This window comes from Silene latifolia, chromosome 3, assembly GCF_048544455.1.
Source record: "Silene latifolia isolate original U9 population chromosome 3, ASM4854445v1, whole genome shotgun sequence".
NCBI lineage: Eukaryota > Viridiplantae > Streptophyta > Magnoliopsida > Caryophyllales > Caryophyllaceae > Silene > Silene latifolia.
In genome coordinates, this window is record NC_133528.1 from 32438066 (window position 1) to 32453005 (window position 14940).

The 14940-nt window shown below is 36.0% G+C and overlaps 3 protein-coding genes across 3 annotated transcripts; 1 reads left to right on the forward strand and 2 right to left on the reverse strand.

Moving 5' to 3' along the window:
- Positions 1–388: 388 nt before the first annotated feature.
- LOC141647521 (short chain aldehyde dehydrogenase 1-like) lies at positions 389–3248 on the forward strand. Its single transcript, XM_074455733.1, has 2 exons — positions 389–585; positions 2222–3248. Exons 1-2 carry the CDS (start codon positions 554–556, stop codon positions 3036–3038), a joined length of 849 nt encoding a protein of 282 aa, XP_074311834.1. The 5' UTR covers positions 389–553; the 3' UTR covers positions 3039–3248.
- A 584-nt stretch (positions 3249–3832) lies between these two features.
- Positions 3833–6253, reverse strand: LOC141647522 (anthocyanidin 3-O-glucosyltransferase 2-like). The gene has a single exon (XM_074455734.1). It carries the CDS (start codon positions 5477–5479, stop codon positions 4013–4015), a length of 1467 nt encoding a protein of 488 aa, XP_074311835.1. The 5' UTR covers positions 5480–6253; the 3' UTR covers positions 3833–4012.
- A 2723-nt stretch (positions 6254–8976) lies between these two features.
- On the reverse strand, positions 8977–9675 carry LOC141647523 (small ribosomal subunit protein eS17w-like). Its single transcript, XM_074455735.1, has one exon. The coding sequence runs from the start codon at positions 9572–9574 to the stop codon at positions 9140–9142; it is 435 nt and encodes a 144-aa protein (XP_074311836.1). The 5' UTR covers positions 9575–9675; the 3' UTR covers positions 8977–9139.
- Between the last annotated feature and the right edge of the window lie 5265 nt (positions 9676–14940).

Genomic DNA, 14940 nt, shown 5'->3' on the forward strand with positions numbered 1-14940 from the left:
AAAACTAAACTAATTGAAAAAAAACGACTTGATAAAAAAACAAGGAAAATGAGAAGTGGTTGGTGCTGCCGTCGTCCGTGGTGTTGCTGCGGTGGTGGTGGAGGTGTTACGGTGGTGGCGTTGGTGGTAATGCAGTGGCGAAGGTGGTGGTGTGGTGCGGCGGGGTTGTAAGGGAGATTTAGAGAGTGAAAGAGAGAAAGGGAGTAGTGAATGAGAGAGAGTAAGGATATGTGCGTCTTTTTTTGAAAACCGTCGACGATTTGTTATAAAACGTCGACCACGTTGCCCGGATTGGTTATTAGGTACACCTAGTGGCATGGGCCATGGAGCATATACTCCTTTTCAGCAAATGGCCCTTATATAAACGACAAGTTAGGTATTCCCAAAGCATCAACACTTTTCCGTAGTATAAACGTGTCATTTGACTTGGTAAGTCGGTATTGGTCGAAACACTCGAAACTTTTCTTGCTCACAAATAGGTGGTCAAACTTCTGAAACTGCGAGAAATAAGAGCTGCTCTGCTTATATTCAAGCCTAAACTACAGTCAACGGCATGTCATCGACAAATGATCTTGTTGCTATGAGGTGTGTTTTCTCCTCCTCCTCCTCCTTTCCTCTTATATACAACTTTGCATCATCAAAATTTAAATGAAACGATTTAATCCCTAACGACAATTTAAAATCGCATCACTAGATACTCGTTCTACGTAATATTTTTAGTATGTATCTTATACACGCATTTTATCTCTAAGTGCTTTGACATGTTAATTACTCTTCGAATCCCTTATCAATTTCCTGTGTTTTTCTGTGGTTAGAGCTACTTTAAGTCGATAACTTTTATTTGTAATCATTTATATTTCTGGAGTAAGTAACTATAACATCAATAGGAAACAAAGACGGCTATGAAACAAATATAATGTATACTAATTAGCTCATCGGCCCATGGTAAGGAGTTAAGATAGCGAGCAAACAACAATTTGATGCTAAGTACTCAATCCGTTTCAGTCATTTATTTATTTTTTATATTTATTGATATTTTTGATTATTTTTTATATTTATTGATATTTATTGATATATTTATTGATATTTTAATTAAAGGTATAAATGGGTGAGAACGAGAGAGTATTTAGTTGTTTACATTGTTGGTTAACTTGGGTAAAAAAACACATGGCGTTTAATTACCGTATCATACTGGATTAATGTAAATACTGATCTCCGACTTACCAGTGACGACAACTATTGTTCACCGATTACTTGCCATATCGTTTTAATGTCTTGCTTACCATCAGTAAAAGTTAGAGCATGGGACCTAAATGATTAATTTTGACAGTATGGTAGGTAGCTATAGGTCATATTCTCATAATAACTCATACTTCGTATAATTGGACAAGGATAATGTATTTTTGCTGTCATTTTCTTTTTAATTTACGTTGCTATTTTAAGCTTCTTAGCTTCCATAGATCTCTTTGAATTTATATTTATTGATACAATGATACATCTTTATAGTAAAAGACCATATTGCAATCTTAATGGTCAATGGGGACCAATTTTAATTCAAAAGAGTCTGACGGAATATATTTTTAGCCGCTAATTTACTAAGCGAGATTATTGAAGCAATAAAATTATACTCCTTACTTTGTAGTAATGTAAATTTATCTTTTAATTCGAAATAAAAAAAGAAAATGAGGAAAAAAAACATAGTCAATTCCCATTCCAAGCAATCATTCATGACTTGTTGGAAGCAGGTGTGACTCTGGTTACTAGCTAGTGAGCGGGTTATTAGCTGCTCACTAGCCCAACGACACATTTTCATCTACCGCAAACTTTCATTTTCAAAGGTGCAATCGAAATATGCGAATGTTGACAGCAAGGATAAGGTGTTACTCCGTAATTGTGAAAGATGGGTCGGGTCGATCACTCGATTGGCATGTTTATTTACAGTTTTACTCGTAGTAGTATTTTGCACGGTGTTAAAACGAATATAACATACTGTAGTAGGAAGATATAGTACATACTATTGTTTCCGTCCCAGTCATTTGTTTACTTTTATATTCATTGTAAGGAGAATTTTAATCAAAGGTAAACATATTATTGGGAGGGACGGAGTACTTAGTATGAAGGTGGTATTTATCGGTAGTATACTTTTGTTATTCAAGTTTGAAGTCATATGAAATTATGAATGATGAATTCTAACTTGTCATTTATGCCGTTTGTAATGCAGGTTGAAGGGAAAAGTAGCAATAATAACAGGAGGAGCAAGCGGCTTCGGAGAGACAACAGCAAAACTCTTCGTGAAGCACGGTGCCAAAGTCATAATCGCCGATGTTCAAGATACCAAAGGCCTTTCCTTATGCCAAGAGATCACCGCCACTGCCACTGCCACTGGGGAGATCTCCTACGTCCACTGCAATGTAACGGACGACACCGATGTCAAGAACCTCATTGACACAACCATCTTCAAGCACGGCAAACTGGACATCATGTTCAACAACGCAGGCATCTCTGGAGACGTAGACCCCACCATCCTAGGCTCCACCAATGAAAACTTCCTCAAAGTCTTCAACATCAATGTGTACGGTGGGTACTTGGGAGCCAAGCATGCGGCAAGAGTGATGATCCCACAAAAGAGCGGGGTCATCCTATTCACCGGAAGCATAGCTTCCGTGTTAGGAGGCGAGTCCCCCCACGCGTACACCATGTCCAAGCACGCGATACTGGGACTGATGAAGAGCTTGTGTGTCGAAATGGGACAGTATGGAGTGCGGGTGAACGCAATATCTCCATGTGGGGTTTCGACGCCATTGCTACAGAACGGAATGGGTATGATTGATAAGGGAGTGATAGATGGGTTGCTATGTGAGAGTGCAGTGCTTAAAGGGGTGACCCCTGAAGCCGAGGATGTGGCTAACGCGGCGTTGTATTTGGCAAGTGATGAGGCCAAGTTTGTGAATGGGCTTAACTTGATGGTTGATGGTGGGTATAGTGTTACTAACCCTTCTTTCTCCATGGCAGTACACAGGCTCTTTGCTTCAACTTGAGTACTTGCCAATGACCATAGTATTTAAGAGCGTTCTTATTTTCTTAATTTAAACAACTTGACAAATTCAGAGGATTATGTATTAATTGCCCAGTTTCTCATAATTTAGTTATGTTAACCCTGTCACCCGACTATATTGAATTTCAGTATCACTTTTAATAAAAATGTAAAAGTAAGAAAGTTATTGTTTAGGTTCCAAATTTGCGTCAAACATCCTAAGTAAATACATTAATTTTAAGCATACGGGGAGGGATGGTCGTCGGTCGATGAATGAGGCGGGTATTAGCGAGGCAGGTGTCAGGGGTATCACCCGTACCTGTCCCACCACACCCGGCTGATGAGACTTTTGTAACCCGCACTTGCCATACTACCTACCAAATCACCCCATTATGCGCCCTGTCCCAATAACATCCTAGTTAATCTCTTTGAGTTATTGATTTAATGCGTATAGATATATGTTACTACATTCATTTTTTTTTTTTTTTTTTTTTTTGGGAACACTAAAAAAAGTTTCCTTACAGAGTACCTACTCGACTCGGATAGTCGGGCTTAATCATTACATTATCTGAAAAGGAAATTAAACTAGGAAAGGGGTTAGCAATAAGAAAAGGCTTCTTGTGGGGACGATTTGAGCTCGCCAAATAAACGAAATCTTCTTTTCTCTTCTTTGTTACTACATGGGTTGATCTCACGATATGTTACTTAAAAGATACTCCCTCAGTTTTAGTCAATTGTTGTCCTTTGGTTTTGGCACAAACTAAGAAAAGGAGAGGAAACCAGTTACTAAATGACAAGTGAAACAAATTGAGTATGAATAATCAAATTACTCATAATATTTATTCTTAAAATAGAAAGGACGATAATTGACTGAGACACCCAATATAAAAAAGGACAACAAATAAACGGAACAGGGGGAATATAAGGCTAAAACAAATTAGGCAAGAGATGTCAATAAGTAACACGTTTAGCAAGACTTTAAGCAATGTAACTCAAGACATCTTTTATAAAACAACCTAGCCAATGATAAGATGATCCTCCATTTTCTAAAGCTTTCCTAGCTTTGTCGCTCATGTCCTTCACATTTCCCTTCATTTTCTCGTCCATACTCATCAACTTCTTAATCCCCTCTTCAATCTCCACAGCTTTTACTAAAAAGTTGGGCTTTTCAAACCTCCAGTCCGAACTATAATCCATTCGTATCTCAACCGCGAGTTCCAACTCTTTAACTAACTCAAAGGCATTCAACTTTTGCTCAGCGTAAATTGGCCATGCACCTATAAGGACATTAAACCACAAACTCTCCAAAGTCGAATTCCACCCACAATGCGACACAAATCCGCCTACAGCTGGGTGGGCCAACACCTCAACCTGGGGTGCCCACCCTATAATCTTTCCTCTTTGCACTATGCGATCCAGAAACCCTTTGGGAAGGGCCTCAGAGAAGGTCTCGTTGTCGTTAGAAATCTCTGGTTTTGCCAAGGTTGGCGACCTTCGTAGAGACCACAAAAAACGATGGCCAGATCGATCTAGACCATCGGCTATTTCCTTAACTTGTTCGTCATCAAAACCTCCCATACTCTCGAAGCAAAGGAATACCACCGAGGATTCAGGTTGACTATCAAGCCACTCTATCGTTGACTCCTTATCCTTATCCTGGGACCCACCTCCACTCTTAAGATTTAGAATGGGGCCCACGGGATAGACCGGTGGGATTGATTTGTCTTCGCTATTTTGCAATGATTGGATAGCAAGCGGTTCAAGTTCCATATATGAATTGACCAAAATACCCTTCATTCTTCTAAACTGACGTGCAAGAGTAAAGAAAACTTGACTCCCCCATTCCATTTTAAGAAAAGCAGGAATATTTTTACTCGTAACCGGGTTTTTAAACCCGGGTACGGTAAACGAACCATTCGGGTCACTGATCTTAGCCGTGAAATCACAAGCCTGGAGCCCATGACTGTCAGCCCAACTCTGAGCCCAAAACACAAAGTTCAAGAACGAAGCACCAGAAGTACAGTAGACATAGGAAGGCACACCTAGCTCATCAGCAACATCCACAAAAGCGGCGCAAAACATGTCAAGAACAAGCCCGGCCGGTTTAGGCAACCCGGCCCTTAACCGATCATCAAACAGATCTTTCACGAGTGGCCTGCAGTGCTCAATTACCGTGGTGAAGAAATCTGATGAAGACGGGTCAGGTACATTGGTTAGGGTCGGGAGAGATACGAATACAAGTCGGGTGGAATAAGGGTTGTCACATGACTCTGACTCGATGTAGGCCTTTAATTTGGGCGACTGGTTAGGAAGAGTAATTAAAAGAATAGAAATGGAAATAGAATGATTAGTTTGAAGGATGAATTTGGCTAATTGTACTGTAGTAATTAGGTGGCCAACACCGGTGCCCGGGATAAACACTAATTCTGCAGCATTATTGGCCATGATTATAATTAGTGAAGGATTATTAGATAAGGAAAGGATTATATTAGGTTGTTTGATGGATAATGAAAGAGTAGGTTAGTGAACAAAGAGGAGTAGCAGTGAAATAAATAGTGCATGCAATTGTATGTGCCAAAAAACATGAGTAATGGACTGTGGATGGAGCATTTGAAATGAAAGGTGAAAAATGAGGTGGGCGATAGTCCTTGATTAAGAGTTAAGAGTATTCGTGGATTCTTGTGGTTGGTGACAAGTCAAGAGCAAGTCACGTTAATGGTAGTGAATAGTGAGTGATGGGGCTGATAGATGGTAACGACTTGAGGTTCTAGTTTCGTTGGCGCCATCCCAAGATACCCAAACAAAAGGCAAGTATAATACGGAGTAAATAGGAAGAAATAACACACTTAATTTGACTATCACAAATTCTGATTTAAGACGGATGTATGCATATCTGTTTTAAATTTTAACGAGTCAAATAGGATAGAATGTCTATGGACTAACAAAAAGCGTGAAGATTGATATATCAGTGTTAAGAGAGACAAACTGCTTCTATGGGGGTTAGGGATGGACGGATGGCAAGTGATGAAGTGTGTAGAAGGCGGTGGAGTAGGAGTGGTCGGTGTTGGGTGAGTTGGTTTATAATGTTATATGGATCGAGGGCTAATAGATAATGGATAGCAATTGTGTTCAGGTAAAAGTTTCCCAAAAAGAACCATAAATTTGTAATAGGACGCCTAGAAACGGAAAATGTAAACTTCGTATACCATGTAATGAATTTGAAATAGAAGGCCAACTCGAATTGAAATCTATCTTATACTCGAATAATAATAGACCAAAAAAGAATACAACTACTACTGTATTGAAAGCTGTATTAACCAGGTCCCTACTCGATCCACGAAAGCAATCAGAAATATGAGAGACCAACACAGCATGCTCGACCCGTCTATCTTCAACGAATCAGAACAGCATGCTACAACTAACGTTTCAGGTTTAACTTATCTCAAGCTTTACCAACAAAGAGCGGATAAACTAAGTTCACTTCTGACTCACTCTCAGTTGTACTCCTACAGAATAGAGAATCAATGCTAATTACCTTTCCTTGATCATACATACAAAATCACCATTTGTTAAGTTAGCATTAAGAAAAAAGTTGTAATCTACAGAAACGGAAGTCCTAAGATGGATCATCTTCAACGCTACCTCAAAAAACAAGGTTATATCAAAAACTTGCAAGAGTACAGCTCCTTTACCGAAATTGAAAAAAAAATCATAAATACAAGGTTAACTTCCTGCCCTCCTAGTCCTAAGTCCTACCTACAAGGTTATAAACTGAAATTTGTGAAAACAGTCAATTAAAAACTCAACAGTCTCTAAATAACTCATCATTTCCTCTAAGAAATAAAACCTGAGACATAACACAATCTCCCAAGACTAGTACATTCGCCATTACTAGTTTCATCTACAGCAGCACTCTAAAACTTTGGTTAAAAACCTCCAAGCCAGATTAGATTAATTCGCTAAAACATGAGATATATCGTAAGAGAGATGATCTCAACTCCCCATTAAGTTACCAACAAGCTGGATCATGCAACAAAACCAAAATAACCTCAAGGTAAGAGATGTTATTACTAGGACACCAATCAATCATAAGCTGTATTATTGATGCCACCTTACCTTCCATAATCAGACAAAATCGAGATTTATCATACCATCAAGGATGAAGTTCTAATCTAAATGCAACTTACAGCAAATGTTTTAAGATGGATGAACTCAAAAGTTTCCTCACGAAAATAAGAAAAGGCTAAATCAACAAACTTGCACTAAAGCTCCTTAGCTCCTTTCTCAACCAATATTAAAAATTTCAATCCTAGAGCCAACCCTCACTGACCTCCTATCTACAAGAAGCTCCTAAGAAAGTCAAATACCACGAGTAATGTCGTTAACAATCAGAAGAAAAAACTCAACAGTAATAACTTCATTGTCTCAAATGAACCCAAAACCTCAGACGTAACTCGTGAGACAAACTCCTAAGATTAAATTAATAGGATCACCATTTACTAGCTCTGCTAGCTTCATCCAAGACATCAGTACAAAACCTTGGTTTGGTTATAATCCTCCGAGTCAGATTAGATAGATAAACTTTAAAATAGAAAGGAATTACAAGCCTGCCGACTAATACAACCTCAGATGAAAATTAGAGAGTCGGTCCAAAGAGTTGCAAATAGATGAACGACACATATAGAAATCTAATTCAATAGATCAACAGCAACGACGTTCACATAACCAGAGCCAATTGAGCTTAAAACAAATTGAAACAATGAGCCAAATAAATCCCAATTTTTTCAAAAGACCCTTTAGAAAAGAAATTTCTACTGTCTCCCAAAAAATTTTTTTTAAAAAAAAAAATAATAATAATAATAATAATAATAAAAACAAGGACTAGATAATTGAATAGTTCATGGACCATCCCATCCATTTGATCTGGCATTCAGGAGGCAAATATGCAGAGTGAGAACAACGCTTTTTTAAGGAATTAATAAATCTTAACTGATCACTATACTACAACTACAAGTTTCAGATTTAACTGATCACAAGTTTTACCAGCAGAGAGCAGATAATCTAGGTCACTTCCGACTCACTCTCAATGAAACTATAGTATGCAGATAGTTGATGCTACATAACCTTTTCCTTAAATCATACAAAATCCGCATTTGTCATGTCAGAAAGAGTCAAAGATGGATGATTTTTAACATTTCCTCGCAAAAAAAAGGAAGGTTAAACAGAACAATTAAGAGAGCAAGGCTTCTTTCACAATTAAAGTAGAACAAATCCAATCATACAGCAAACTCTCACTAACCTCCTACCATACATGGTTATATTAGAAAGTGAAAATTGCAAGAAATGTCGTTAAAAATTGTTAACTGTCAAATGAAAAACTCGACAATCTTAAACAACTCATCATCTCCTCTAAGAAATAAAACCTATGACGCAACTCAAAACTCCAAAAAAAAAATTAATACATTCTTCATTACTAGCTATGCTAGCCTCATCCAAGTCAGCAGTAGAGAAATTAGTTTGGTTAAAAATCTCCAACCCATATTAGATTAACTTGAAAGCCCAACCAACTAAATACAACCTCAGACAAAAATAGATGTCCAGTTCAATAGATGAAAAGCAATGACTAACATTCGCATAACCCGGACCAATTGTGCCAAGTAAATTTCGAACTTTCCAGAGTAGGAATTTGTATTAACACCTACATAACAAACAACGACTAGATAATTGAATTGTATCCATTTGATCTGGTCTAAAGCAGGCAAAATAGGCTAAGTCCGAGCATCGCATTTCTAAGAGTTTACAAATGTTTAACCTGATAAACCGTCCTAACCCCCACTACCCCGGCTCGTCCAAAGGCCAACAAATCTAACTACCTGGTGTGTCTACGCGGGTATTTGAGCAATTCTTCTAAATAATTTGCTACTTCAACAAGACAATCCAAATTCAATGACAAAACATAATACCATTATCCATCAAAATCCAATACATAACTACTCATTATCTCAAAAACATTAAAGAAAACATCATAACATCAAAACAATCTTTTGACATAGCAAAACCCTAAAAATAACAAATCCGACATCAAATCGAATACCAAAATGATCATCAGTACCTACGAGGACCACCAGCACCACGACCAAAACCAGCACCAGGAACAGCAAGACTGACAGATTCAGGAGCAACCTCAGATAAACCAGGCAAATCAGACATACCCAAAGCAGCAAGCATCTCAATAGTCTCTCTATCAACAGCGATAAGCTCAGTATTAATGGCGGAAACATCAGGTACAAAATCCATCCTACGTTCTCTTTCTTCTTCTTGAAGCTTGAGGGAAATTCCACGAACTGGGCCTTTCTGGATACGCCTCATGAGATGGGTAGAGAAACCAGCGATCTTGTTACGGAGACGTTTTGATGGAATAATTGCAACTTCTTCAAGGACTTTTTTGTTAGTGTGGAAATCAAGGGTCATTTTTGAGTAGTACTTTTCAATTACTTGACGGGATGATTTCTTCACTGTTTTTGTGCGGACTCGTCCCATTTTTGGTTGAGTTTGGAGGTCGGGACTGCGGTTGTGCTGTGAGAATGTGAGATGCAGGGAAGAGGGAAGGTGGATGGGGAATGTGATTAGGGTTTTTAGTTGAGGATTTATGTGGTGGGGATTAGGGTTGTTGAAGTTGGGGAGAGTGGTTGGGCTTTGATTTGGGCTTTTGGATTGTTCATGAATTCCAATTGTGGTACTTGCTATGATTTTGTATGGACTAGATGTGGGTTATGTGGTAAATGGGTTAATTGGGTCGGGTAATTACGAGTCTCAGGTCAATTTTGGAATTTACTGTTGTCCGGTTATTAACAGATTTCAGGTCAGCTTTATTCAGTTGGGTAATTTTAATTGAGTTAGCTTTCTTACATCTATGTATAGCGCTCCCTAACGAATATAAATCCTAATAAATTTCCCCTTAAGGGTTAGACCCACCCTTGGATTCAAGCCAGTAAACAGGACTAAAGATTGTGGTAGCGGTAAATGCAATATGGACAACGTAACATTTGTGAACTAATTACCCGAATGGCTGAATACAAATATTTTAATTTTTTCTTACGTTTTATTAAAATACTTTTTATAAATGAATAAAAACATAATGATCATGATTGATATGATCGAATTCAAACCTAAAGAGAAATGTATAAGAGATAAACAAATCAAACCGACCAGACCCTTGCTTAATATAAATAACTATCTCATTATTTACGACCTTTTGTTTTTTAAGAAAACTATATTGAGCATTAATCCATTTCCTGAAAATCTTCATCAACGACACTCACTATGTTTCGTGTTTTGGGATCAAACAACCGACCAAAAGTTGTTCACCTAAAGTCCACGGATTAGCTTAACCTAACTCATACACTGTTCTGTTAAAGTGCACTACTCAGTGCTCACTCCTCATCGCTCACACTAGTCGGTTGCCAAAGTGAGTACTTAACTTTGAAAGCACATCGATATCTTAAACAGGGCTCACAAACAAAATAATTTTTTTTTTTCAAGCTTTATGGATTAAGAATAAGTATTAGCTAAAGTGGTAAGAGCTTTCTTGCTCTAACTGTGAGGTTTGGGGTTCGACTTATATGTGACATAGTGAGCTCATTTGTCAAAAAAAAAAAAAAAAAAAAAAAACTTTATGGATCATGTACAAGCTGACGGGGCCCTATTGAGAGGTAGTTTGGGCCTGTCTAAGATGTTCTATCAAACCATTGTCCCATCAAGGCCTGGTGGAAATTAGAGGTGGAATCGCTTTAACGGCCCATTTCAACGAACAAACGTTTGAGCAAGTTGGTCAATGTAATTTGGGGTCAAAATGTAAAAGTTAGGCTTAAGTTTTGATCTTGGATTTAATTTCAACTCATTTTAGTTCACTTTAATTTTATTCAACTTAGGTTTATTCAATTCAGTTCATCTTTATTTTGTTTAGGTCATCTCTTTACATGTTCTTTTAGTGTGAAGAAACTCATATTAACCCACATTTAAGTGTCCCACATTAATAAAAGAAAAAAGGTTACCACTTTATAAGCTAAAGGGTTATTCCTTCTATAGCCAACTAGTTTAAATCTCGCGCAATGAATTCGCTCTATTTATAGAGTTACTAATATAGACCATGTGCAATATATGCACGGCATTTATAGAGTTTTTCTTTTTAGTGTATTATTTATAGAATTTAAATTGACAATTCACTTATTTTTTGATGTTTCTCCTTAATGTATTTTGATTGAAGAAATAAATAAAAATTTAGAAGTGATAAAACGAGTATTTTTTTTGTTTTTTTACCGAGAAATTAATGTGTTAATTTACAAATATTTACTAATAACAGATTTTTTAGCTGCAAATTTTTATCATAAAAAGTCAATGAATTTTTAACAAATATATACTCCCTCCTATTCTCCATATTGTTCCCCTTTGTTGGGGGCACAAGAATTAAGGAGGGAAATAAAATATTAATTGTGAGTTGGGTGGGGTTTGGTTATAGGAGAGAGGAATGAATAAAATAAGGAATTGTGAGTTGGGTAGGGTTTGGTGATAGGAGAGAGAAATGAATAATTAGGAATTAAATAAGAAATTGTGAGTTGGGTGGGGTTTGGTGATAGGAGAGAGGAATGAATAAAATAAGATTAAAAGTTTCCAAAAAAGGAAAGGGGAACAAAACCTGAATAATCCGTTTTAGGAATAGGGGAACAAAATGGAGAATAGGAGGGAGTATATTAATACCATATTTTTTAGCCGCAACTTCTTATCATAAAAAGTCAATAAATTTTTATCATTAAGTTCTTTAAAAAAAGAATTTCCTTATACTAAAAAGATCGAAGATAAATTTGTGCAGAATGTGAAATATTAAATGATATAAATATTTAAATACAAAAGATTATGTCTATTTATAACTTATCATGTCCACACCTATAGTATATGTTAAAAATACCACGCACTATTCTAGGAAATATCTTTTAGGCGGAAAAAATAAGAGTTTCGCCTATTCATTTAGTAAATAGGGGATTGGTTTTAGAGTGTAACCTCCTTGGCTTGTGAAGCGGGCTTTGTCTTCTCCATTTGGGCGTGGGCCAAAGCCGTTTACATGATTTAACATTTAGACTTAATTTCAGTTCAGCTCCATTGAATTTTATTTAGTTTAGTTCAACTCTTTTAGACCATGCCCAAGCAAGGTCACCAACCGGGTCGTGACCTTATTGGTTCATGCTAATGACGTAATTAGCGAGTAAATCGATGTTGTTATTGGTGACCTTGAGTTAGTCAAGGCCAATTGATGCCCTTGAGTTGAGAAGAGGTTGAAGATTGGTGACCTTCTACATGTCGCATTTCTATTGGCCTACAACAAATGAAAGGACAACCCAAAAAAAGTGGACGGAAGATTTAATATTTCAAATAAAACCGTCAATTTTAATTCGATTTTTTTTTAAATGTACACTTTCCAAAATTAATTTACTTAACATATTTGAATAGTTTTTATTTTATTAAAATGACAAAAGTAACTTAATTATAGTAAATAATAATTGTAAAAGTAAGTGGAAAAATGATTGTAAAAGTAAAAGAGATGTTTTGGTGGGGTAATGAATGTGGTAAATGATTGTAAATGTTAGAAAGTGGAAAAATGATTGGGTTGATGACCTAGGTCTTGACCTTTTGCTTGAGAGGGTGAAAGTGAGTCAAGAATAATAAGGTATGATTAAGAGAAAAAATTTTGGTTACCTAGTTAGTGTGAACTTCTACTTTGAGATGGTCTTAAAGCCAAAAAAATGGGCCAAATTAACCCTTACTTCAATTTAGTTCATTAAGTCTAGCTATTTTCAACCCAAATAAATAGGACCTTAATGTCCCATTTATATTTAAGAAACAAAATACTCCCCCTGCCTCGATCATTTAAAGGCGTTTTTCCCCCTAAAAAAGTCTAGTTTTTTTTTCTCCCTAGTAGAATTTCAACTTCTAATTGTTAATTTTTGATACATGGAAATGAAAATGGACTTTTCATTTCATTTATCATAACAGATTTTTTAGCTTACAAACATTATTATGTTATATATTTCAATCTTATTCATTTATCTTTTCATTCTCAACTAAATCTACAATCATCCGATCGAGATCAAATTTAATTCGAATTATTGAGAAGTAATGATAGAACTAACCTCCTCTTTTCTAAGAAATGATGAAGAGGATTTTTACTCCGTAGTTGGAAACTAACCGAACGTCCTATGGGGTTGCCTTTGGTTTGAGAGCAATCATGTTTAATGTTTTGATTAAATTTCTAGTATTTTGCTCGTGAAGGTTATTGAATAAGGCATCAAAATACAAGTTGCTTTTAACCTAAAGTCAAACATAATACAAATAAACTTAATTGCATAGTTGCATCTCTCGTAGACCCTAGTACAATTTAGAATTGAACATTTAACAAGTAGACTAATAAGGAGAAATGATTCAGGGAGTTTTCATGTCAAAATTGAATGAGCTTTAATTACTCCAAAGTCTAAAATAGACCCAACATTTAAGTGATCTTCATCATGATCTTCACATAAATATGTAACAATATAGTTGCATGTAATCATGAATACGCAATTAAGTTTGGAGATTGTTCCGTCAGAATAGAGAAGTCATGAGACAGCGATTTGACCCTTGCTTGCATGCTCAACCAAATTACTACTATGTACTCCAATCCACTAAACAATATGAGTATTTTAGGTGCAAGGATATTCTCAAATTTTTAAAAGAAATGCAAGTCTATATCTATCTAAACACGATTGGATAAATGTAAATTTACATATAGAAATGAAAAGATAAATGAATGACTACCCCGATATCATCAGTGCATTACTATTTTCCTCATATTAAGAAAATATCATTTCATAACTAATAGGAAAAAGTCGAACCCAAATACAAACAGTCTTATACATTTTAAACTTAAAACGGGTTAAATAAGGATTTAGCAAAAAATTCGTCCTATTATTCCAAATGAAATGTTAGTTTAACTGTTTTTATTTTAAAACGAATATATTCATTTTAAAAAAAGCACTATACACTTGTATCTATGGTAGAGAGACGCGAGCTTTTTATATCATGGGTTTCATTATATAATAAGTCTTTTCGTCTAAAGTTGTAAACTAATAGTGATCCTCTTACAAAATACTCGTATAGTGAAAGAATAAGTGAGGGTATCCATTATTTCTCACCCACTTACACTATCTAGACTCATTTTATAAAAAGGACACTATCCATCTACAACTTTAAACGGATACTCTCATTTGTTTTCATTATATACTCCGTTGTGGGAGACCCAATTGTCATGGTAGATTCTAGGGCAGAGCAAAAAATCCGATTATCCAAATTGATCCGATATCCGATCCGTATCCGATCCGAATGTTTGGATATCTGATCCGAAAGTTAAGTTTGGTTTGGATATCTGATCCGAAATGTTTGGTTTTGGTTTGGATATGGATATTAGAATTAAAACATTTGGATATCCGATCCGATCCGAAACTATAGTTTTCTAGTATAATTTCGAGAAAATAAAATTTTATTTGATACAACAACTTAATTAATGTTTAAAATATTAGAGAAATATCTAGGTGGTACTTAAATTTTATGTCGAGAACATTGGAATAAGAATACTAAAGAAAATCATCATGTAAGACTATGAATATAATCGTGTTTCAAACTTAATTTTAAAGTAAATTCAAAAGTATGGATATCCGATGGATATCCGCATCCGATCCGATTATTTTGGATACCCGAACATTGGATATCCGAAACATTTGGTTTGGATATTGGATATCTAATTTTAGGATTTTTAATATGGATATCCGATTCGAACTAGCACTTTGGATCAAATACCCGATCCGTACTCTGCCCTAGTA

What these genes read in the sequence shown, in the direction of transcription:
- LOC141647521 (XM_074455733.1), top strand. Translation starts at nt 554, where the DNA reads ATGTCATCGACAAATGATCTTGTTGCTATGAG. An exon ending in AATGATCTTGTTGCTATGAG is followed by an intron (nt 586 to 2,221) that starts GTGTGTTTTCTC and finishes TTTGTAATGCAG; the next exon opens with GTTGAAGGGAAAAGTAGCAA.
- LOC141647522 (XM_074455734.1), bottom strand. Translation starts at nt 5,479, where the DNA reads ATGGCCAATAATGCTGCAGAATTAGTGTTTATCCCGGGCACCGGTGTT.
- LOC141647523 (XM_074455735.1), bottom strand. Translation starts at nt 9,574, where the DNA reads ATGGGACGAGTCCGCACAAAAACAGTGAAGAAATCATCCCGTCAAGTA.